This window comes from Chrysochloris asiatica, unplaced genomic scaffold, assembly GCF_000296735.1.
Source record: "Chrysochloris asiatica unplaced genomic scaffold, ChrAsi1.0 scaffold00064, whole genome shotgun sequence".
Taxonomy (NCBI): domain Eukaryota; kingdom Metazoa; phylum Chordata; class Mammalia; order Afrosoricida; family Chrysochloridae; genus Chrysochloris; species Chrysochloris asiatica.
The window spans coordinates 1322287-1344569 of NW_006408582.1; the positions used below are offsets into that span (position 1 = coordinate 1322287).

The 22283-nt window shown below is 44.2% G+C and overlaps 2 protein-coding genes across 4 annotated transcripts in view; one reads left to right on the top strand and one right to left on the bottom strand.

Moving 5' to 3' along the window:
* The first annotated feature begins 1732 nt into the window (after positions 1 to 1732).
* Positions 1733 to 10581, top strand: CTSB (cathepsin B). The gene is made up of 9 exons (XM_006864424.1): positions 1733 to 1858; positions 2399 to 2484; positions 3351 to 3465; positions 4427 to 4545; positions 5334 to 5419; positions 5723 to 5866; positions 6503 to 6619; positions 9722 to 9850; positions 10484 to 10581. The coding sequence occupies exons 1-9, from the start codon at positions 1733 to 1735 to the stop codon at positions 10579 to 10581; spliced, it is 1020 nt and encodes a 339-aa protein (XP_006864486.1).
* A 6367-nt stretch (positions 10582 to 16948) lies between these two features.
* FDFT1 (farnesyl-diphosphate farnesyltransferase 1) overlaps positions 16949 to 22283 on the bottom strand; it is a 42094-nt gene continuing 36759 nt past the window's right edge. Inside the window, exon 7 of one of the 3 annotated variants that reach the window (XM_006864321.1) lies at positions 16949 to 17280. In XM_006864321.1, the coding sequence (XP_006864383.1) occupies positions 17059 to 17280 (222 nt within the window). In that variant the 3' untranslated portion in view covers positions 16949 to 17058. The remainder of the gene's footprint in view (positions 17281 to 22283) is intronic. The other 2 variants (XM_006864322.1, XM_006864323.1) reach the window with 2 other exon arrangements.

Genomic DNA, 22283 nt, shown 5'->3' on the forward strand with positions numbered 1-22283 from the left:
GACTCCCATAGCAATGCATAAACCTCCACTGACAGACAGTGGTGGCTGCACATAAACTGCATTTGCTGGGAATTGAACTTACGTCTCTATTGCTGAACTACCACCACTGCTTTATCTGTGGGGATATCTGTGCCCCGTAGAGGACATGTCTCTAATCTGAAGTCTAGGAAATTGGAGCAAGGAAATAGCCCCCCAGTAAGGGAAAGGGAACTGGCATGTATTGGCACACCCACACTGCCTTGTACAGGAGCAGTTTGCCTAACAAGCTCCCGGGATTGGGTATTGACGTTTTCATCTTACAGATGACTTAACTGAAGTTCATAAAGGGCGGCTCACCAAAATCACATACTAAGTGACAGAGGCCGGCTCTGATCCCAGTGTCTGTGTGACTCCTGCCTCCTCCTTCTCCTTCTGTAACCTCTGCAGTGCTGTGTTCCTGTGGGGAAAACTCAGCACAGTGGTGTGGTACCTGTTCCGCTCCTTTCATTATGGGTATGGGTAATCAGGCCCCAAAGAATGACGAGAACAGGTTCTGAGATGAAGTACCTTCCTAAGTCTAAACGCAGGAAAGGACAGAGTGGTCCTGGGCTCAGGCCAGTCTGCCATGCCCTCATTTTCTGGATTCTCTCCCCACATCCCATATACACTGATTCCACCCACCCCTGCTTGCCCCGAAACACACACCACCACCACCACCTGGTCTCTTACCTCTTGGATTGTCCAGCAGTTTGACCTTCTGTACCTGGTTCTACAAGGCCCTGAGTATTTGTGGTTATTACATACCTCCCCTTCTTGGGCTGGGCCGCTGTTTAGAACAACAGTGTGGTGCAATCAAAGGGCCACGAGAAATCGTTCAGAACAGTCATTTCTTAGTCACTGACTCTATGTGTGTCTAGCACATTTTAAAGAACCATAATATGTATTAACTATTTGTATAAAGTAGGCACATAGTTTATCCCTTTCAGATTCCTGCTGGTGACTTTGGAAAGCTTTAGAGATAAATACATTTTGCATTTGCGTCCTGAACAGCTCCTATGAGGAATGGAGCTAAGTGCAAGCCTAGTAGCTGCTGTCAGCCGTCACGGCGAGGACATGGGAGACACCAGGCAGGGCCTTGGATGCAGAGCCCAGATGTTGTGGCGGCTGTTCAGCCTGGTTCTACCCCCAGGCAGCATCTAGGCTCCAGAGTTGGGGCTCAACCTTAGGTTCACATTGGGTTCTTCAGGTCCTGAACCTGCAGTTCAGGGAAGCCAAGTTTGGGTGAGGGCTGGTTCCCCTGTCAGCCTAAAGAATGAGAGGACTGCTCCTTCTCTGAGCTGACCCAAGGAGACAGGCTCCTACCATATGGCTCTCCCTGCACAGGAGGGGCTGAGCAGCCGTGCATCACTGGCCTGAAACTGAGTAGGACTTCAGTGCTCAGACCACAGCCACTTGTGTGAAGGAGAAGTGCACACCATTCGTGTGCCATGGGTACACAGGACATCAAGGCCAGGGCATGGTAACCATGGACACTGTGGGTCCTTAAGGATTGCAGCCGCAAGGGGGCAAATGGCAGAGCCTGGACAAGAACAAGGGTTTTCTGACTGCTAGGTCATGCGGAGGTCCCTGGCACCAGAAGCATATTCCCCTGAGCAGGTGCCTTTGTAGTGAGCACTTTAACCAAGTGAGAGGGAAGTATCCTGATGGCTAGTGTCCTTTTCTTCTTAGGTCAATCCAGGATCCAGCTTCCAAAATGCGGTACTTCTTAACCACCCTCTGCTGTCTGCTGACACTGACCAGTGCCTGGGGCAGTCTTCATTTCCAGTCCCTGTCGGAGGAGCTGGTCAACTTTGTCAACAAATATAACACTACATGGCAGGTGGGTTGTGAGGTGGTGTTTGTCCCTGTGGACCTGCCTGCAGGCTGGGCTGTTCATTCTCGCTCCTGAGTGAGTTGGCTCCAGCTGGGGCCTGAAGGACATTCTTCCGGGACACTGGGGAAATGGCCCTGATTCAGAGTCATCTAGGCTCAAGACAATGTCCCTACCACTCTTGTCCTTTGCTCTGTGTGTGTGTGTCTGTCTGTCTCTAGGGAAATAAATGTGCTTTAGATAAATGTGGCCATAAGCTAGGAGAGCCTGTAAAGGACCCCACTAGTGTGAGGAGTGGTACTTTACCTATCCAGCGCTTTCCTGACTGCTCAGCATTGAGACCTGGGGTTGCGGGAAGGTTTCTCTTCTAGTTAGCAGTTGGTAGCTAGTCAGAGAAGACACCCACCGGTCTTCTGACAAGCTGAACTCTCCTGACAAGGACTCTGGGCTGGTCAGGGCCTCTGGCCTCCATGTGCACACACACATTCACCCCTTTCCTGGCAAACACCCCCTTCTACTGAGGATGACAGCCACAGGGCTCTTTTCCAGGCTGGCCACAACTTCTACAACGTGGATATGAGCTACCTGAAGAGGCTGTGTGGCACCATGCTGAATGGACCCAAGCTGCCTCAGCGGTGAGTGCCTGCACCATGCCAGCGGCTGGGACACAGGCAGCAGGAGCTTGCGTGAGGACTGGGAAAGAGCAAAGAAAGAAGTCTCCCTGGGCAACAGTAGCTCTCATTTTCCTCTAAGCTGCAGAGATATTAGAGTTCCAGGGCTCAGTCATAATGGCAGTGTTTTCTGTTGGGCTTCATCAGGTTAGTTTAGGAACCCTGTAAGAAAGGCCCCAGGTAGGAAAGACTTGGTGTGGGTCTGCAAGTTCTACATGGACTCCTTTTCAAATAATTGGAGGAATGCCAAGTGATCTATCATTCGTGCTTTGTTTTTATGAAGAACTCTGTGATGGCTCTTTCATGCAACTATAATTATCTTAGGAAGTATTAGAAATGTCCAACAGGGAAGATGGAATCTTCAAGTTAGGGTACACACCACTATATACACGACGAAGATGACATAAAAAAATCTGTGAGGAATATGGGAAGGGGCTTATGATAGGGGTAAGGCAGCTGAAGTAAGAAACACGGTTACTTATCTGTACCCCATCACTAAAACTCTTGGAATGTTGTTGTTAAGTGCCATCGAGTTGGTTCCAACTCAAAGCGACCCTGTATAGATAAGACTTTCTGAGAGCATCTGGTGGGTTTGCACTGCTGACCTTGGGGTTAGCAGTCCAGTGCTTAAAATTCTTATAATATATTCATAAAATACATCGAGAAAGAAACACATAAAATGAGAAGTTGTTCGGAGCAGAAGAATTTGTTCCAAGGGGACTTCAGTCCTGCAGACTTTCTCCTCTACATGTCTTCCATGTGCCTCACTTCCTTCTAAGTGGTAAACTGTGTGGGAGAGTGAGTTTTAATGAAGACCTTCCTTTATCCAGAGTTCACTTGGCTGATGACATGGATCTGCCTGATAACTTTGATGCCCGGGACAACTGGCCAAATTGTCCAACCATCAAAGAAATCAGAGACCAGGGTTCCTGTGGCTCTTGTTGGGTAAGGCCTGCTAGCTGAGGAGGGCTATGGGCGGGAGCACATTAGGGGAGTGGTCATAGGATGTGAGGTGGGGCCAACGGTTACTTAAACGCCATGTAAAAATCATGAGCAGCACTATGGTCATGAGGTTGATGTGGGCTAACCCACCCCATTGCCGCTGAGTTGATTCTTCAGGACAGGAGAGAACTGCTCCTTGTTGTTTCTGAGGCTGTAAATCTTTATAGAAGCAAATTGCCTCATTCTTCTGTGGAGCAGCTGGTATGTTTGAACTGCCAGCCTTTCAGTTTAGCAACCTACACTTAACACACTGCACCACCAAGGACTCCTTAGGTAGGATAATAGATGCGAGAGAACCTTATAGATTGTAAGCACTGTGTGTGTTCCTTTTAAAGCGGTGTTCAGTTCTCTTATTTTGTATTCTATCCTTGTTGTTGTTATGTGCCATGGAGTCGGTTCCGACCCATAGCGACTCTGCACAGGGTTTCCGAGGCTGTAAATCTTTACGGGAGCAGAAAGCCTCAACTTTCTCCCACGGAACAGCTGGTAGTTTCAAACTGCTGACCTTGCGGTTTGCAGCCCGATTCATAACCACTACGCTACCAGAGCTCCTTCTATCCTAGTCCCTCAGTAAATACCACTTACTCTGACCCTATACTGCTCCATGTAGGTTTCATCTACATTGACAAATGATGTTTAAAAAAAACAAGACTATCCATTTCAGAAATGAATCTAGTAACCAGGTAGAGGTTTGGGGTGGATTGATCTCTTGCTTTGCAGCTCAGCTTCAGCCCCTTGCCCTAACCTGACACTCCGAGAGACTAGCAACCAGGAAGGTTTGAGGTGCTCACTGTGGTCCGTCAAGGCCATCACTGGAGTGTGTGTGGTCCATCTTCTCCTGAGGACCACAGTTGAGACGTGCTGGCCTTTCATCTGGGCATGGGGTGGGGGGTTGTTCCTGCAGGCATTTGGGGCTGTGGAGGCCATCTCTGACCGGATCTGCATCCACACCAATGCAAACGTCAATGTGGAGGTGTCGGCAGAGGACTTGCTCACCTGCTGTCACATGGAGTGTGGGGACGGGTGAGTTTGCGGCAGGCAGCACCTTCCACCAAGGGAGGCCCAGGGACCCAAGGAATGGCGCTAGGAGGCTGTTAGGCCCAAGCTTCCTCAGTTGGAGAATTTGTGGAAAGTGAGTCCATGAGAGTTCTATCAGAAAGAGTGATACTCTTTCCCTAAACACCCCTTCAAGTTGAAAGAGTCATCATTCTTACTTGAGACAGCCTGGAGAGCTGGGAAGTTTGGAAGCAGAGCTTAGTGTGACTACTATTTCCTTGGGTACATCTAAAACCAGACTGTTGGCACAGAGCTGTGGCAGGCAGTGGGAACCTAGGAAAACAGCTACTCTCGGAATATTGGGTTAACTTTCTGACTCCAGACCTGGGTTCTGAAATCACTTGTTCCCTTTTCTTCCAAACCAAAAAAAGCACACCCACTGGTGTTGAGTTGTTTCCAGAATGGAACTGCCTTGTTGAGGATCTCAGCAGGTGGATTGGGAGTTTAGCGATCTCCTAGAAGTGAATTGCCCACAGCCCACCAAACCCACAGCCGTTGAGACAATTCCGATTCATAGTGACCCTGTAGGACAAAGTAGAACTGTGCCCTAGTGTTTCTAAGGCTGTAAATATTCACAGGAGCAAGCAGCCTCATCTTCTCCCATGCAGCTGACCTGGAGGATCCCTAGTGGCTATCCAGGGGAGGATAAACTGCTTCAGGAATACTGCTAGAGGCGGTGGTGGATCTTGGCAGCGGGAAGCCTCTAGAGCTTCTCTCACAATGAATTTGAATTTAACAAATGACTCTCTTCCTAGCTGCAATGGGGGCTTTCCTGCTGGAGCTTGGAACTTCTGGACTAAGAAAGGTCTGGTTTCTGGTGGCCTCTATAAGTCTCATGTAGGTGAGTGTCTGTTCTCAGTCCATATCTGACCAGATGGGTTTTGTAAACAATGAGTAATAATGGTTTGGTTTTCCTCTAATACAGCATTATGCAGCGAGGGATAAGGGCAAGTTAGAATACTGAGTTAGAAAATAGGTGGAAATAACTTTCTACAGCAGAAGTAACAGTAGTAGAAGAAGAGTATAATGCTGCAAATTATAGAGTAATTAATGTTCACACTATCCCTGACCCCAGTTCTTTTGCCTAGTCTATAGGCCTCTCTGGGGGTGCTGTCGACTGACCTTTCTTTTTGATCCCCAATAGGTTGCAGACCCTATTCCATCCCTCCATGTGAGCACCACGTCAATGGGTCCCGGCCCCAATGCAAAGGAGAGGGAGAGACTCCTAAATGCAGCAAGACCTGTGAGGCTGGCTATTCCCCATCGTACAAAGACGACAAGCACTATGGTAAGATGGGACTGGGCCTACCAAGTCTCTACCCTGAAACCTGGGAATCGGATGACATGGTCCCTTAGGCCAAAGGAAAGCAGCCAGGGCAATGAACACTAGGATGAAGAAAGAGAAGGTAATGTCTCTTTCCACAAGCCTGTCTGTACTCGGAATTCAGCATCAGGAATGTTGTCTTAGAACCACAGAACTTCAGAGCTGGAAAGGACTAAACCCCTCATTTTATAAGGGGGTAATCTGTCCTGGTGTGGCGCTATAGGATAAGCTAGATCAGTTTGAACCGCAAGGTTGGCAGTTGAAACTCACCAGCTGCTCCTTGTAAACCCTATACAGGGTAACTGAGCTGAAACTGACTCTACAGCACTTAAAACAACAATCTGTCCTAGAATAGTTCTAGGCTACCACTCTGGCCTTCTTCCAGCTCCTCATGCTCACGGTGCTGCCTAGTGTAGAGACTCTGAATATACTATCTACTTCTCATATCCTTCAGAGCCAGCCCAATCATTTATTTTCAGGGACGCTTTCCCTGACTCTCCTGTATGCACCATCTTTTCCTGGAGGCCCACAGTGACTCAGTGAATGATGAAACAGCAGAAGGCATGATTCCGTCCTAACTTGACCTGTTTAATTTTCCAGGGTATAATTCCTACAGCGTCCCTTCCTCTGAGCGAGAGATCATGACTGAGATTTACAAAAATGGCCCAGTAGAGGGAGCCTTCTCTGTATACACAGACTTCCTGGTGTACAGGTCCGGTATGTATTGATGCCTGTTGACAGCTATTGGGGAGGACTACACTTCGGTGCCAAGATGGATACATATGAACCAACAGCCACCATCATCAGGCCCTTTCTTGGTGGGTAGGGGAAGAAGATGCTCTGTGAGAAAGCCTTTTAACTGGTTCTCATCCTTCCTTGAATATCAGGTAGAATTGGGTCCTCAACAATCTTTATAATCACTGCTCTCAGCTCCCTCTTGCTCACATTCATGGCTTCTGCACAAGCTATTCCAGATGTCCTCTCCAATTTTTTCTACTCATCCCTTAAAACCCAGCTCTTCTCTGTGAAGTCTTTTCTGGGCTTCCCTAGCAGTTGGTCACTCCTACCTTTGGCCGCCAGTAGTTTTTCAGCATGTTCACATTATATCTGTAGGTTTGATGTCTTTAGTCATCTTTGTCTTTGACAGCCTAGCATCATGCCCAACACATAACATAGTAGATATTGCTGTGGGGATTCAAACCATGGAAATTATACAGTCCCTGCCCCCTAGAGCTGGTTTGTTGTGGTTGTCAGGTGTTGTCAGTTTCAACTCACCAGGCAAGTAGAACTGCCCCATAGGTCTTTTATCTAGGCTGTATGCTTTATCGGAGCAGAGCCTCAGGTCTTTCTTCCATGGAACCACTGGGTGGATTCAAATGCCAACCTTGCAGTTAGCAGTTAACAGCCAAGTGCTTAACCCAGGGCTCCTTAAAGCCGTCTTATTTCATAGAACAGTCTCAGTGTTTGCTGACTGGGTTTCTTTCATTTACATTCTGTTAGATTAAAAAATCTAAAGCTCCCAACTCTTAGGATATATTTTAAACACTCAGGCATACATATAATATCTACCTCCTGGCGGTCAGCTCATTCCCTTTCTTTCCATGAATCTAGAGTCCTCAGCTGCTCCCTCTCTCCGTGTCCCCATCTCTGCCACCATCTTTGGTGTCACTGCTTCTCTGGATAGGCATTCCATTTGTGCTCTTCTCCCTTGGTGGTCCTAGGGTCCTCTCTTTCTGGACTGTAAGACTAACTGGTGGTGGTGGTTATGTGCTGTGGAGTCAGTTCCAACTCACAGCCATCCTGTACAGGGTTTCCGGGGTTGTAAATCTTTACGGGAGCAGAAAGCCTCATCTTTCTCCCACGGAACAGTAGTTTCGAACTGCTGACCTTGCAGTTCACAACCCAATTCATAACCACTATGCTACCAGAGAACATCTACCTGTACAATTGTGATAGTTGCAGTTAGTCATGATAACAATTACTCACTGTTGAATCATATGAATCTTATCCCCATCTCTTTTTACCATACCCATCTAGACAAGATGAAAACTATTCAGTGAGGACTCTTCCCACACACACTCTCAAACTAAACTCCCTCTTGAAACCTTGTAAGCCAGTCACTTTATCACCCCCTCATTTTAGGTAGCCAGTGTCTAAGTTGCCCGTCCCTATCTACCCTGTATACATAGGGGATAGCATTGATACTTGATGTGAAGAGTCCTTCTCTCTCTGTTGGTGTTTAGAGTTACTACCTCCATGAGTATAGGTCAGGTTCATCAAATTGTAGCAACTTACCCTCTTTTCCTTTATCAAAAAAAAAATTTTGTTTTGTAATTTTCCTCTAGTTGACTTCTGATTATCAAGGTATTGAGGCTAGGTCAGATGGGTACTATCTGCAAGTTTGGGTGTTCTTGTGCCTTTCCCCTCACTTCATATCAGCTGGATTCTTCACTTTCAGCTCTAGCCCTCTGTGGCTATGTCGTTGTCCATGGGCTCAGGTGTCCCTAGGTTTCATCATACTTTGGACCAACCAGCCCTTCCTCTTCTCTCTCTCATCTCCAGGTCAGTGGTTGAACTCAGCCCGTTTCTTCATTGCTACCTTTCCCCCTCTTCCACTCACCACTAGATCAGTGTGGTTGCCAGCAAGCTTACATGGCTGCTCATGTGTTCCCTTTGAGTTTGTCTTGTTGTTGTTGTTGTTATGTGCTGTGGAGTCAGTTCCGACTCATAGCGACCCTGTACAGGGTTTCTGAAGCTGTAAATCTTTATGGCAGCAGAAAGCCTCATCTTTCTCCTTCAGAGCAGCTGGTAGTTTCGAACTGCTGACCCTGAGGTTAACAACCCAATTCATAACCACTACGCTACCAGAGCTCCTTGAGTTTCAGTCTTAAGAGGGGATTAATTGTGTTTTTAAAGCCAATGAGCATACATTTTGATGGACTCTGTTTTGATAGTAAAGGAGCTCTGGTAGCATAGTGGTTACAAATTGGGCTACTAACCTCAGGATCAGCAGTTTGAAACTACCAAATGCACCGCGGAAAAAAGATGGAGTTTTCTGCTGCCATAAAGATTTACAGCCTTGGAAGCCCTGTACAGGGTCGCTATGAGTCGGAACTGACCCACAGCACATAACAACAATTTTGATAGTTACTCAACACATTTGGATGTTTTTTAAAAATATATTTAAATGAATATTGTTGTTGTTGTTAAGTGCCTTCGAGTCGGTTCCGACCCATAGCGACCCTGTACAGGGTTTCTGAGCGTGGGCCTAATATTTGTGGGAAGCACTGGAGCCTTCTCATGGACCCGAGTTTTATAGGACCCACTTTTTTGTTTGTTTTTTTAAATGTTTTATTGTGAATTATGTGATAGTTTACATGGGAAAACATTAGTTTTATATTCATCCTATCGTATATTGTTTCATTGCCATGGTTACAGTCCCCTCCGTGCATCATCAATCAACCTAAGGGTATACCCTGCAAGCCTGCCTCCTGGTCGGCAGCACAAACTCCCTCTCCCTCTCTGGGTCTAAAGTCCCCAGCTGCTCCATCTCTCCACGTCATCTTCTCTGGCGTCACTGCTTCTCTGGGTAGGGTGCTGCTCTTCGCTGTTCTTCCTGATGGTCCCAGGGGCCTCCACTCCTAGAGGGCCCACTTTTAAACAGCTTGTTTTAGTGCTTTCCACATACAAAACCTCTTAGTACTTTCTGGAACGTGTTTCTCCAAGCTGAAAGGCAGACAGCTGAGTTGAATGATGCTGTAGGAGATGGGGCAGTGACTCTGGCTTGGACTGAACCCAGTTTTTTCTTTCTTTTCTCAGGAGTGTACAAACATGTAACTGGAGAGGAGGTGGGGGGCCACGCCATCCGTATTCTGGGCTGGGGAGTAGAGGAGGGCACACCTTACTGGCTGGCTGCCAACTCCTGGAACACTGATTGGGGTGAAAATGGTGAGTAGCTGCTCTCTTCTTACTAAGAATACATTAAGATTGTCTAACGCTCTGGTAGCGTAGTGGTTACGAATCGGGCTGCGAACCTTAAGGTCAGCAGTTCGAAACTACCAGCTGCACCACGGGAGAAAGATGAGGCTTTCTACTCCCGTAAAGATTTACACCCTCGGAAACCCTATACAGGGTCGCTATGGGTCGGAACTGACTCGATGGCACATAACAACAACAACAACGCTTCCTAGAGAGTTATGAGCCAGAACATAGTGGCCATCTTAGGCCTTCAACTTCCCAAGTGGTGGTAGTAGCTGGGGTTTTCCTTTGCCTAAAGACAGTCTCTGATCCTAAGATGGTGGGATGAGGCAATGGTACCACTTCACATAGCTCATTTACAACTCAGCTTCCACACTAGGTGTGATTGCTGTCATACAGGACGACTTAGGATAGAGCAGAGGGGTAATGCCTGGTTGTGGTTGTCTTGTCATGTTGCTGAGGGCTGGTTTAGTGGCTAAATGGCTGGTACAACTCCTTGGTATTGTTTACTTACTCCCCTGGATCTTTTGAGGATGTCTGAATATGTTGTCAGAGGTCAAAACCTAAGGCATGCTTTCAAAGCACTTCTGTTTTCTTTTCCAGGTTTCTTTAAAATCCTCAGAGGAGAAAACCACTGTGGGATTGAATCAGAAATTGTGGCTGGAATCCCACGCACTGCTCAGTACTGGAATAAGATCTAATCAGCTGTGGCCCCATCCAACCAGCCCTAGGGAAGTTTCCCCCTAAAGATAACCTGCTGGGCTGGGGACAGAAGGAGGGGCAAGAATGTCTTTTATTCTTTGAGTTCAGATAAGATAATAAGGTTTTAGACAGTAGCTGGTATGCTTCAGGGCCCAAAGGACTGGATTGGGCCAAACCTTGTGTCTACTATCAGCTCTGATCCATTCTGAAGTAGACAGCTGTCTTCCACGGGAGACAAATCCAAGTCCTGGCTACTTCCCAGCCTGTTCTGTGGACTGATCCTCCTAAAGCAAACAGACCATGTAAGCCACTGCTCAAAGTGAGCCCTTTCCCCATAGACTAGTACTGTAGTTAGTGCCTGCTCTCCCACCCCTGCTCCCACGCCCATCCACTACACCCTCCACACCGGCGCACTTCCAGGGAGCAAGACACACTGAGAACCTAAAGGGTTTGACTTCTGGTTTTCCAAAGGAATATAAAGTATCATTCTTAGTGAGATTTAAATTTCCACATATAAGCAGTGCCTGTAGACAAGTAGCTTTCTGGAGTAAGTTGAAAGATGGTTGGGGGCAGCCTTATGAAGAAAGCCACATTCAACCAGGTCCCCTGCATCTATTGAACTTTGCAACGTTGCAGACTTTCTCTGTGTCATGATTTTCAAATAGAAATGTTACTTTTAATGTACCTCAAATGATCATGCCCAACAACAGTTCTAAGAACAGCTGTGCTAATTTTAAAGACTGTCTCCCTATGGTGTGGCTTAAAACTGGGTGGTAATGATTTGACCTACAGACCTACCCACCTCTTAACACCATAGTGAAACTAGTTTGAGAAACGCGCTTTTACTGGTTTTAAATCACTGCTTACCTTTGAATTTAATAAGGAAAAGATGAACTGTGCCAATAAAAGGTTTCTTCAAATTGAAGTCTGCTTTCACTGGTGGTAATTTGTCACTGCCTGTGCACCTGTAGTTGCTGTCAGTCCTTCGCCTCAGAAGGACTCATGTTCTCCTAGATCTGGGTGCCCTTGCAGCTCTTCCCAGGTATGTCTTGGGTAGAACATACCTAATTTTAATTTCTCTGCCCCAACCATATTTTCAAGCCATGGTTCTTCTCTTAGTTCCCTGTCATCTCATCACCCCGGCTCTGGAAATCCACCCTTTGAACTCTTCCCAAGCCTGGTTCAGCTCCGTTCTTGCTCATTGCTTTTTATAACAACCCTTGAGGACTCTGCTGATAAAACCACCATATATCCAAGATAATCACTCTCCTAGAGGACCAGATTTCCCTGGGTGCTTTCTTGGTTCAGGAGTGGAGCCAGAGGCAGTATACAGTATTTTGAGTTCCTTGTGGCACTTTGATTTACATTACTGGTTACAAACTTATATAGCAGAACCCTAGTTAAGAACCTTAAATAATGGTGTACACCAGTTGTAACTTGAGGGGACAGAGGAAACTAGAAGAATCAGCACTCATTCCACTGGTCTGACAAAATACATCCGGACTTGAGTTCTTTCCAGAAGATTCCACTTCATATATATAACTCACAAGTTAAGAATCAGAAGCTTCAAATAAACTCTAAAACCTGACCATTCTGTAGGAAACATTTGTGAAAACACAAGTTGCTGGCAAATTGATTCAAATGTATAGTGGGTGACCTTATAGGGCAGAGCAGGCCTGCCCCACAGGCTTCCAAGACTCTGACTCTAGGGAAACAGACATCTTTCTCCTGCAGAGCATGTGCAAAACCAGGGCAAAAAACTGTATCGCCCCAACCTTCTCTAATCCGTAATTGGGTTAAGTGATCCATTGCAGCAGCCACACACAACTCAAACGTACCAGTTACAGGTTTTATTAAGGAGTTAACAGGGTCAGAAAATATTCAGGGCAGTTAAGTCAGCTGCTGATAAATGCCCACAATTCACACTCCCCCACTGTAAGCTTCAGCCTGAAGGCACTGAGCTTTAGCTCTGTGGGTCAAGCAAATCTAGCTCACCGACTTAGTGCCTACAGGCACCCATCTACAAGCAAACCTCTTGCCTTTAGTCACTCAGCTTTACTTGCTCCATGGGCTGGGAAGTCTACTGTTCAGTCTAATGCTCTGGTTCTTGGTTCTGCTGCTTCCTGCTTCTAAGATGGCTCATCATATACTCATGCTAAAGTTTCAAGTTTTTACAGTTAACATCCATAGCTGAATCACATCCTGTCAGCTTCTTCCTTAACTCATATCCAAAAAGAAAAGAGTTTACAAAGAGTAAGGATAGAAGAGACATTAAACAATTCACTACACCACACAACAGTTAACGAAGTATGAATTTGAAGCCATTTAATTCTTAAAATTTTCAACTAGAATAAATTATTAGCCTCAGTGAAGTTTTCAGTGGTTCTACCCACTCCCAGCACTGAGTTGAGCAATTCCATCTTTATTGTTAAGTGGTGCTCGGTCAGTTCTGACTCAGTGACCCTGTATAGGGTTTCCAAGAAGTGATTGGTGTGTTTGAACTGCTGAAGCCTCAGTTCAGTGCATTAACCTGCAGCACCACACCGAGAGTCCATATACTGAACAGATTTCATCCCATCCCCAAGGCCAGCAGAGGTTTGCAGAAGTACCAGAATGAATTGTTGGATATCTTCATACTTGGTTAAGGAGCCTTTGTTAGAAAAATGATCTCACAATGTGTATGTATGATTATAGAGATCTTAAAGCTTTAATAACCTCAAATTTACCCAAGTCTCATCACAAATAAGGGATAAGTCATTTTTCTTTGGTGCCTGTCCACAGTAATTGGATGAAAGTGACAATACCCTCTAGAGAATGGCATTGTGACAAAGGATTTGGAGCAGCTAGATAACAAATGAGATTTCAGAGACCTTAAATTCAAACGTGAGCTTGTCTACATCACCTGTTGTGCTGTTGAGTCGGTTCCAATTCATAGAAACCCTGTACAGGGTTTCTGAGGAGCAGCTGCTGACTTTGAACTGCCTGTTGTTAATGTGCTTTAGAGTCGGTTCTGACTCATAGCAACCCTGTACAGGGTTTCCGAGGCTGTAAATCTTTATGGGAGCAGAAAGCCTCATCTTTTTCCTGCAGAACAGCTGGTAGTTTCAAACTGCTGACCTTGTGGTTGGCAGCCCGATTCGTAACCACTACTTGAGAAATGTACCCAGATCCTGTTATGTTAACCTAGCATTTACACATTTGCACAACCCAGTGACTCCAAGACCTACTGAGCCATTTTTCAGGGGGATGACCAAGCATTTAATTTCACTATGTATAAAAATTAACAAGAGTCCACATTTGCTGCTAGGACCATAGAAGTTTTGACCAGTGGGTCAAAGATTCTGCAGGTCTAACAAGTTCTCAGGTGTTATCAATGAAGCTGGTCTGAAGAGCATTGTTTCAGAATCACCGCTCCAATTTAAAATACACATACCCAGCCAGATGTGAGGTACCCTAGGATCAGCACTAGACTGCAAACCACGAGGTCAGCAGTTCAAAAAACCCATCAGCTGATCCTCAAAAACCCTATACAGGGTCACTATGAGTTGGCACATAACATCGACCAGTCTACTGGATTTTTATTAAGATGCAAATACAGATGCAAAAAAGAAAAAAAACGAGGCCCCTGGTTTTACATTTTAAATAGTTTAAAAACAAAAAACAAAAAAAACCCTATTGTTGTGACTGTGATGTTGCTACTGATTCTGACGCATGGAGATCCCAGCTGCTCCATAGGATTTTCTTGGCACACTGCCACCAGCACCATCTTCATGGGAGCAGATCCCAGGCCTTTCTGCAATGCTACAGGATTGGGAACTGAGCACTGTTAACTCTCTGGATCCAAACTAAGGAAGCTCCCTCAGTTGGTGTTAGGGATGGCTCACAAGAGCAAAGTGTTGTGTTATGTGTGTTGGACAGCCGCCATTCAGTCCATGACCAAATTCTTGCCTCCCACGAGGAAGAATAAAGTTCCATTCTCTGCTACTGCAACTCAGTCAGTCACCAGCTGTTGGTGGAGACTTTCATCTTGCTATGGTGCTGCATGGCTTTTAGCAACAAGTACAGACTAAGCCCATCCATTTTGTTCTTTGTACATGGGTTGGCATGGGTCAGGGAGCCTGCTCATTGGCAGCTAATGTGTGTAACAATTCAAGTCCAGCATTATGTGCTGCAAAACAAAATTTATTCCGTCATGCACTCAGTATACACTAAGGACTGTAGCAAAAGTAGTGTAGTGTATATATGTTGTTATGTGCCACTGAGATGGGTCCGACCCATAGCGACCCTGTATAGGGTTTCCGAGGAGCGAATGGTGGGTTTGAACCTCCAACTTTGTGGTTCAAACTGATCTTGCAATCCAGCGCATTATCCTGAAGCTCCACACCAGGACTCCATATGTATGATATATATACCCAAATAGATTCCTGGTGCAGCACTGTAGGAGAATCACTGTACGACTAACTCAAAGTCAGTGATTGAAACCGACCAGACACTCCTTGGAAACTCTATAGAGTATCAATTGAGTCAGAACCAACTCGATGGCACTTAACATCAGCATCACACAATACCCAAATACATGCTTAAAAATTAATGGTCTTTCAAGAAACTTTTTTTTTTCAATTCCCACCCTGAGAGACTTTATCAAACATTCCCCTTGCAAAGGACCATCTCTTCCCCTGCCCAAGCTGAGAATCTCAGAGCAATGATTGGTGAGAAATGTGTCAAACAAACCTCAGCTGAGGTAAAAAGGAAGTTGAAATCATGGTGATAGGAGAATTGGGGTAAGTACCATTTGGCTTTCAAAAGCCACTCATCTAAAATCATAAGTAATTCTGGAGAAAAAAAAAAAGGGAGGGGGGGCTTCTGAGCACAGCTAAGCAGCCAGGGCGCCATGACAGCATAGTGAGGCAGGGGTACAAGCTGTATCCCAAGAACAGTGCTGCAGCTTCATTTCCCAGCAGTCACACTGCCACAGCACTTGGCTGGGCTCCTGGCTGCTGCTCCTTTGAAGGATGTCAAGGTGAAAGCAAATTGCCATCCCTCCTCAATCACAAACTCACTCTTGATTTCTACGTGTCTCATGATCATCCTAAGGAGGCCTGGTAGTATGGTGGATTATGAGCTGAGTTGGTAAGTGTAAGGTCAATAGTTCAAATCTACCAGACACTCCGTGGGAGAAAGATAAGGCTTTCTGCTCCCATAGATTTACAGCCTTGGAAACCCTGTTACAGGGTCACTATGAGTTGGAACTGTCTTAGTAGTGTATAACCACCACCATGGTCACTCTGGTTTTGAAGTCAACTGCACTGTACAAATGCAGACTAATTAATTTTATTATAAAAATCTTTCACAAAAGACACTGCAGAAACCTGAGACTATGGCTCTTCAGCCGTGCTTCAGTTCTGAAATGGAACCCATGCTCGTGATCCAATTTTCAACCAAAAGGTATATAGGTTATGTAGGGGGAAACAACACTAGTGAGGTATGCTCACCCTGAATGGTCAACCACTCAAGATGAAAAGGACATTTACCTAAGGACAAAGCTCAGAAGGGTTGGGAAGGAGGGTGGAATGGAAACCAGCACAGGGAGGAAGTAGGATACCCATTGTATGGAGGGGATCGTGCTGTGTCTCTCTGAAAGCTGAACCCTCTTTACAAGACAGTGTCATTGTACCAGGATATACAGAATTTAATTGTTAGCCACCAAGTACAGAAAACAGTCTGCATTCTTACAAACATGGAAAAATTACCACTACAGACATATTATCTACTACTTTCAACCAATGAGGAGAAATAAAGTGATAAAAACAGGAACCAGTGAATTCACTTCATATTCTAGCACAAAAAGTATTCAAAAGTTGCTTTAAATTAAATATGTGTTATTATAATTACAAAGTCCTGCTGTGCCACTGTAGGCTAAGAACTGAACTGCTAACCACAAGGTCAATGGTTCAAACCCACCAGTTGATCCTCGGAAACCCTATGCAGGGTCACCATAAGTCGGAGCCAAATTAACAACAATTATAATTCTACCGAGGATTCACGCAAAACAAAATCTCACGACAGTTCCATTTCAACGATTTTACCTAATCTGTAGCAATTAATCCTCTACCATCAGCCTCAAACTAATAAGCAAAAGTAACCACTACCCAGAAATAGCTGGGAGAAAAATGAGGCTTTCTGTCACAATAAAGATTTACAATCTCAAAACCCCTATACAGGGTCACTCTGAGTAGGAACTGACTCGACAGGACATAACAACCACCACCCCAGAAGTACCAGGCTGAGGAGAGTAATGTAGTCTTCCACATTTTTATATTCTTCTCAACTGCATTTTAGTGTCTAGAGGTCTAAGCCACACAGAGTTCTTTTAGGGATTTAAAATAGGATGGGCAAAAAAAAAGAAGTCAATAGCCATCCTTGAAGAAAAGATAAATCCGCTTCATGATGAACTTGAGCTTCCAGACAATTCCAAATCAATGTTCTCCTTTCTGAACATAGTCTTCTGTGACCTGGGATAGGGTGCTCAGATACTGCCAACTCAGTGCAGCCAAGAGCATGACAAACGACAGGTAAATAGGAGAGTAGTGGCTTCGGGAGACCAGCTGACAGTTGGGAAGATTCTGCGTCTTGACAGTAGAGATGAGTTGCTTTGTTTTGTTAGAAGATGGGTCTGAGTTGGGGATCCGATTATAAATCTGATAAAGAATTAAAAAATAGTAAGTACTATCTTTGACGTCTCCATATGTATCTTATAAACATTTTTCTTGTTTACTTCTAAAAAGGTAGGTATTTTTGTTCTAATTTTACCAATGAAGAAACAAGCTGAGAGAGTGTTAAAATAACTTACCTAAGTCAGGTCCTTCTAGTCACAGCCTGTATCCACGCATGCTTCACGTGGAGAGCTACTGACAACCTCAAGAACAGTAACTATGCCTATTCATCTTCACATTCGCACCCGACACCACACAGTGCCTGGCACATAGCATGCTTTGATTAAGCTAAAAGAAAGTGGTAGTGTAAAATGGAGAAGAGCAAGTGATAATGCAAAGACAAAACTGGCCAAGAGAAACATCTTGCAGAAAGATGGTAGACTGGTAGACTAGGCAGACAGACTACACAGACCCTCTACAACAAAGATACGAGAGACAAAATAAAACAGACACATATGAAAATCCTGGCACCCTGAATTTCAGAAGAAAGGTTAGAGAGGTACATGGAAGCCTGCTGGGAGGAGAAGCTGAGCAGGGACAGCAAGTGAGGGAGACTGACTGGCGAACTGCTGGCCAGGCAGCTTTGGCAACGGAGGGAGGCCTAGCAGAGCAGATTCATGCAGACACCAAGAAAGCTGTGATTTCTTCTTTTTCTCAAAACTCCCCTGGTGACCAGAGGTGTAGCCAGTTTTCACCCTCATCCACTCCCAGCACAGATCCTGATCTCTAGGAATTAAGAGTCATGTGATTGGGAGCCACACCAGCGTAAGGTGGGGGCTGCCTGCGCCACTTTGCTGTGCCGACTTGGTGTCTGGATTCAAGTGGCTTGGTTCCAGACTTACAAAAGCACATGCAGAGCCACCAGACCAGCATTTAACTATTCACTCTGCCACAGCTGCCCTGTGGTCCTGACACACCAAAACCAGTTCCACCAAGGTCCCCTCTAATTACTTCTGAATGGAGTGCCCTGAACATAGATAACACCGAGGCCAACAGGAACTCCATCTAGGGCTGGAACTCTGTCGTCACATCCTTTCCACAACCACTTCGTGAGTTCCTTGAATTGCAGGATCCCACCAAAAATTTCTCCCCTCCAGGACCAATAACAGTACTGTTTGATTTTACAAATATGAAATCCCATTTAAAATGCCCTGGAGACAACAGCATTTTAACTCATATAAATGAGAAAACAATGAAAACTTCAGAAGAATTCAGGGAAGCACTACAAGAACAAATAGATAAAATATATGCAAATTTTGAAACAATACAAAACCTGCAACTAGAAATCCAGAAGGTTAATATTTAAGATTTCAGAAATGGAGAATGCATTGAAAGGGCAAAGAAGTACATGCAAAGTAATGGAAGCCCGAATTAGTGAGCTCGAAGATAAATTTCTCAATACTAGTATGCCAGAACAATTAGAGAAAAAAAAAGAATGAAAAAAATCTGACACCATGAAGAGGGACAATTGATAGGTAATCAGAATTCCTGAACAGGAAGAAATAAGCAAAGAGAAAATTGTCGAAGAGTTGTTGGAAGAAAACTTCTTTAGCATCATGAAAGACGACAAGAAGCTGAACGAACCGAACCCTAAAAACAGGATAGGTCCCAAAAGAAAAATCACGAAGACATATGATAATCAAACTTTCCAAAATTAAAGACAAGGAAATAATCCTAAGAGCAGTCCAGGAAAAACTGCAAAGTTAGCTACAATGGAAAACCAGTAAGACTAAGCTCTAGTTTTTCAGCAGAAACCATGCAGGCAAGATGCCAATGGTATGGCATATACAAAACTCTGAAAGAAAAACACTACCAACTAGAATCACATACCCAGCAAAGCTGTCCTTCAAATACGACAGGGAAACTAGGGCATTTGCTGATAAAGGAATTTATAATGACCAGACCAACTTTACAAAAAATGCTACAGGTAGTTTTGGATTGAGAACCAACAGCATGAGATTACCATACATGACAACACCCAGAACTCAATCCAGATATAGAAGTCTTTTTAGAGTAAAACAAATCTACAAGACTGAAAATAGGGGTCCACAGATTATCAATGTATAATGCAAATCATTATTTGCCACAAAGCAAAAGAAGGGAATAGTGTACATACAGAAACTCCACATGACAAGTCAAGTAGATTTCAAGATAAAACACAATACTTTAAGCAGGAAAAAAATTAATTACAGGGTAATGTCAAAGAAAAATATACCTACACATCAAAATTTTAAAAAGATGAAAATCAGAAAGATTAAGTAAACATTAACACGATAGAAATGAAAGTGAAAAGAAAACCCATAAACAAAATGAACTCAGCATGGAAAATAAATTACATGGAACAAAGAATCCAGAAGCAACACACACACAACTCACAAAAAATTACCAACAATCAATTCATACCTATTGATAATTACACTGAATGCAAATCTATTATATGTACCAGTCAAAAGACATAAGGAGCAGAATGGATAAGAAAATAGGATCCTGCAATATGCTGTCTACAAAAGACGTATCAAAAAGATGGGGACAGCCTAAATGCCTACCAACACAACAATGGCTAAACAACCTTTGGTACATACACACAGTGGAATACCGAGCAACTTGAAGAATCATGGTGCATCTGGGAAACACCTCATAACATGGATGAAAATACTAAAATTAGTTGATCACACACACACAAAAACAAAAACAAATACTGTATGCAACCACTGTGGCAAAACTGATGATCTGCTCTGTAAACCTTCATTCAAATCCTAATAAAAAGTTTGTCAAGCAAAACAAAAAATTGACATCCTTACGGTGGTTAGCAGGGGTTGGAGGGAAGGGAAAACCACTCACTGATTAGAGGGTAGACACGTGTTAACATGGATGACAGGAAAGGCAATATACAACAAAAGGGAGATTTGGAAGAGGAAAGATGAAGGTAGCAGAAGACACAGGGAATGCAAGAGTTAAAGTGAATAGAGGCAAATACTGTTAACTGATGGCATATGGAGATTACAATCATAGTAATGAAACAAAGTACAGGATATGTTGAATGTGGGAATGATGATATCTGTAAACCTTTACTAAATTCACAATTTAAAAGTTACTAAGAAAACTCTCACAACAAATACCAAGGACAAAAATGCTACAATAACCACCCTTGCATACAAAGAGGGTTCAAAAAGGTCATGAAAAAATAAAAGGCTTCCTTGAATTTTATGATTATTGCAGCCTAAGGATAAAGTCCAAGAACTTCTGGGTCAAAATTGTGATGGCTATGAAACCACATATTACAAAGGACATGGAAGTCTACCTACACCAAGGGTTTGTGGTTAAATGCTGTCGAGCTGGTTGCAACTCATAGCAACCCTGAATAGGGTTTCCAAACAGTAGCTGCTGAGTTTGACTTGCCAACCTGTGGTTCAAACTAATCTGTGGTCCAGTGCTTATCCTACAACACCACCCCAGGGCTTCTAGGGTTAGGGGAAGGCAAAGGAGGATGCCAGGAGCATCCCTCCCCACATTATCTGGATCCATGATTAGGTGGATGCTAATGTTAACCAAAATAATAATAATAATACAGGAAATTTTACTTTGATTTGGGGGAACAGTGATGAATTAAGTTTGGGCTATACTGAGTTTGAGGGACTTATAAGGACAATCAGGAAAAACTGTCTAGATAGCATTCAGGAACATGGAACCAGAATAAAATCTGTACTTGAGTAATAAAATCAGGAGCGACAAACACACAGTGGAGCTCTGGACACAGCTAGATAGATCCCCAGGAGTACCCAGGAGGGAATTAGGTAAGAAGAAATAAAAAGCAAACCAGAATTCAAGAAAACACCTGCATCTAAGAAGCAGACAGAAAAAAAGAAGCTAGAAAGACAGGAGAGCAGAGAAAGACGTAAGACTTTAAACAGGTAATGACAGAGTCACAGAAGCCAGAGTAGAAAGGGCTTCAAGGAGGGAAAAAGATCCACAATATCAAGTGACGCAGTAGAATCAATAAATAGTTCTTTTTTCAAGTCACTAAGGAGCTCTGGAAGTGTAATGCAAATGAGTCGGGTCTGCTAACCTCAAGGTCGGCAATTTGGAACTACCAGCCATTCCACAGGAGAAAGATGAGGCTTTCTGCTCCTCTAAAGATTTATAGCCTCAGAAACCCTGTACAGGGTCACTGGTCCAGTGGTCCAGTTACAGTGGTCCAGTCAGAACCCAACTCCATGGCACACACTGACCGCTACCACCAAGTCTGTAAATTAAAAGGTCATCTAACCACTTCATTAAGAACAGTTCTAATGACAGGATAGGAATAAGAGCTAAAACAAAAGGGGTTGAGGAAAAATGGGAATAAATAAAGTACATATGCTCTTTTGAAAAGCTAGTTATGGAGGAAAGGAGACAGAGGGAGTGGGAAGAGAACTGTTATGATGCATTTACTTTTTTGGATTGACCCGGAGCATGTGTACAAACTTAAGAGACATGACAAGTAAGCAAGGGTTTAGGTACAAGAGAGGTGATAGGCGAGTAGATATATGCACACTGATGATCACTGCAGCACTAAATAGCAAAAAGACGAAGACAGCATATGTGCCCAACAATGGCACAACACAGTATACAGACAATATTCTACATGCTACTTTGATGAGCAGCGTCTGAGATATTAAAAGGTGCAGTTATTGGTGTCTCCGTGTGCAGAAGAAGGAAGAGTGATGAGAACTGAAGATGCTTCAACTTGTCCATCGGACTAATGGAACATGTAAACAATAGTCACCATGACCCTGAGACCAGAAGAATTAAGGTGGTGCCTAGCTACCACCACCAACTGCCCTGAATGGGATCACATTAGTAGGTTCTAGATAAGAGCAGCATAATATGTGGGGAAAAACTCAAAATTATTTAAAAAAAAAAAAAAAAAAAGACTGGGCTTACTAGTCAAAAAGAGACTGGAGGAAGCTGAGACTATGGCCATCGACGGCCCTTCAGATCTGGAAAGG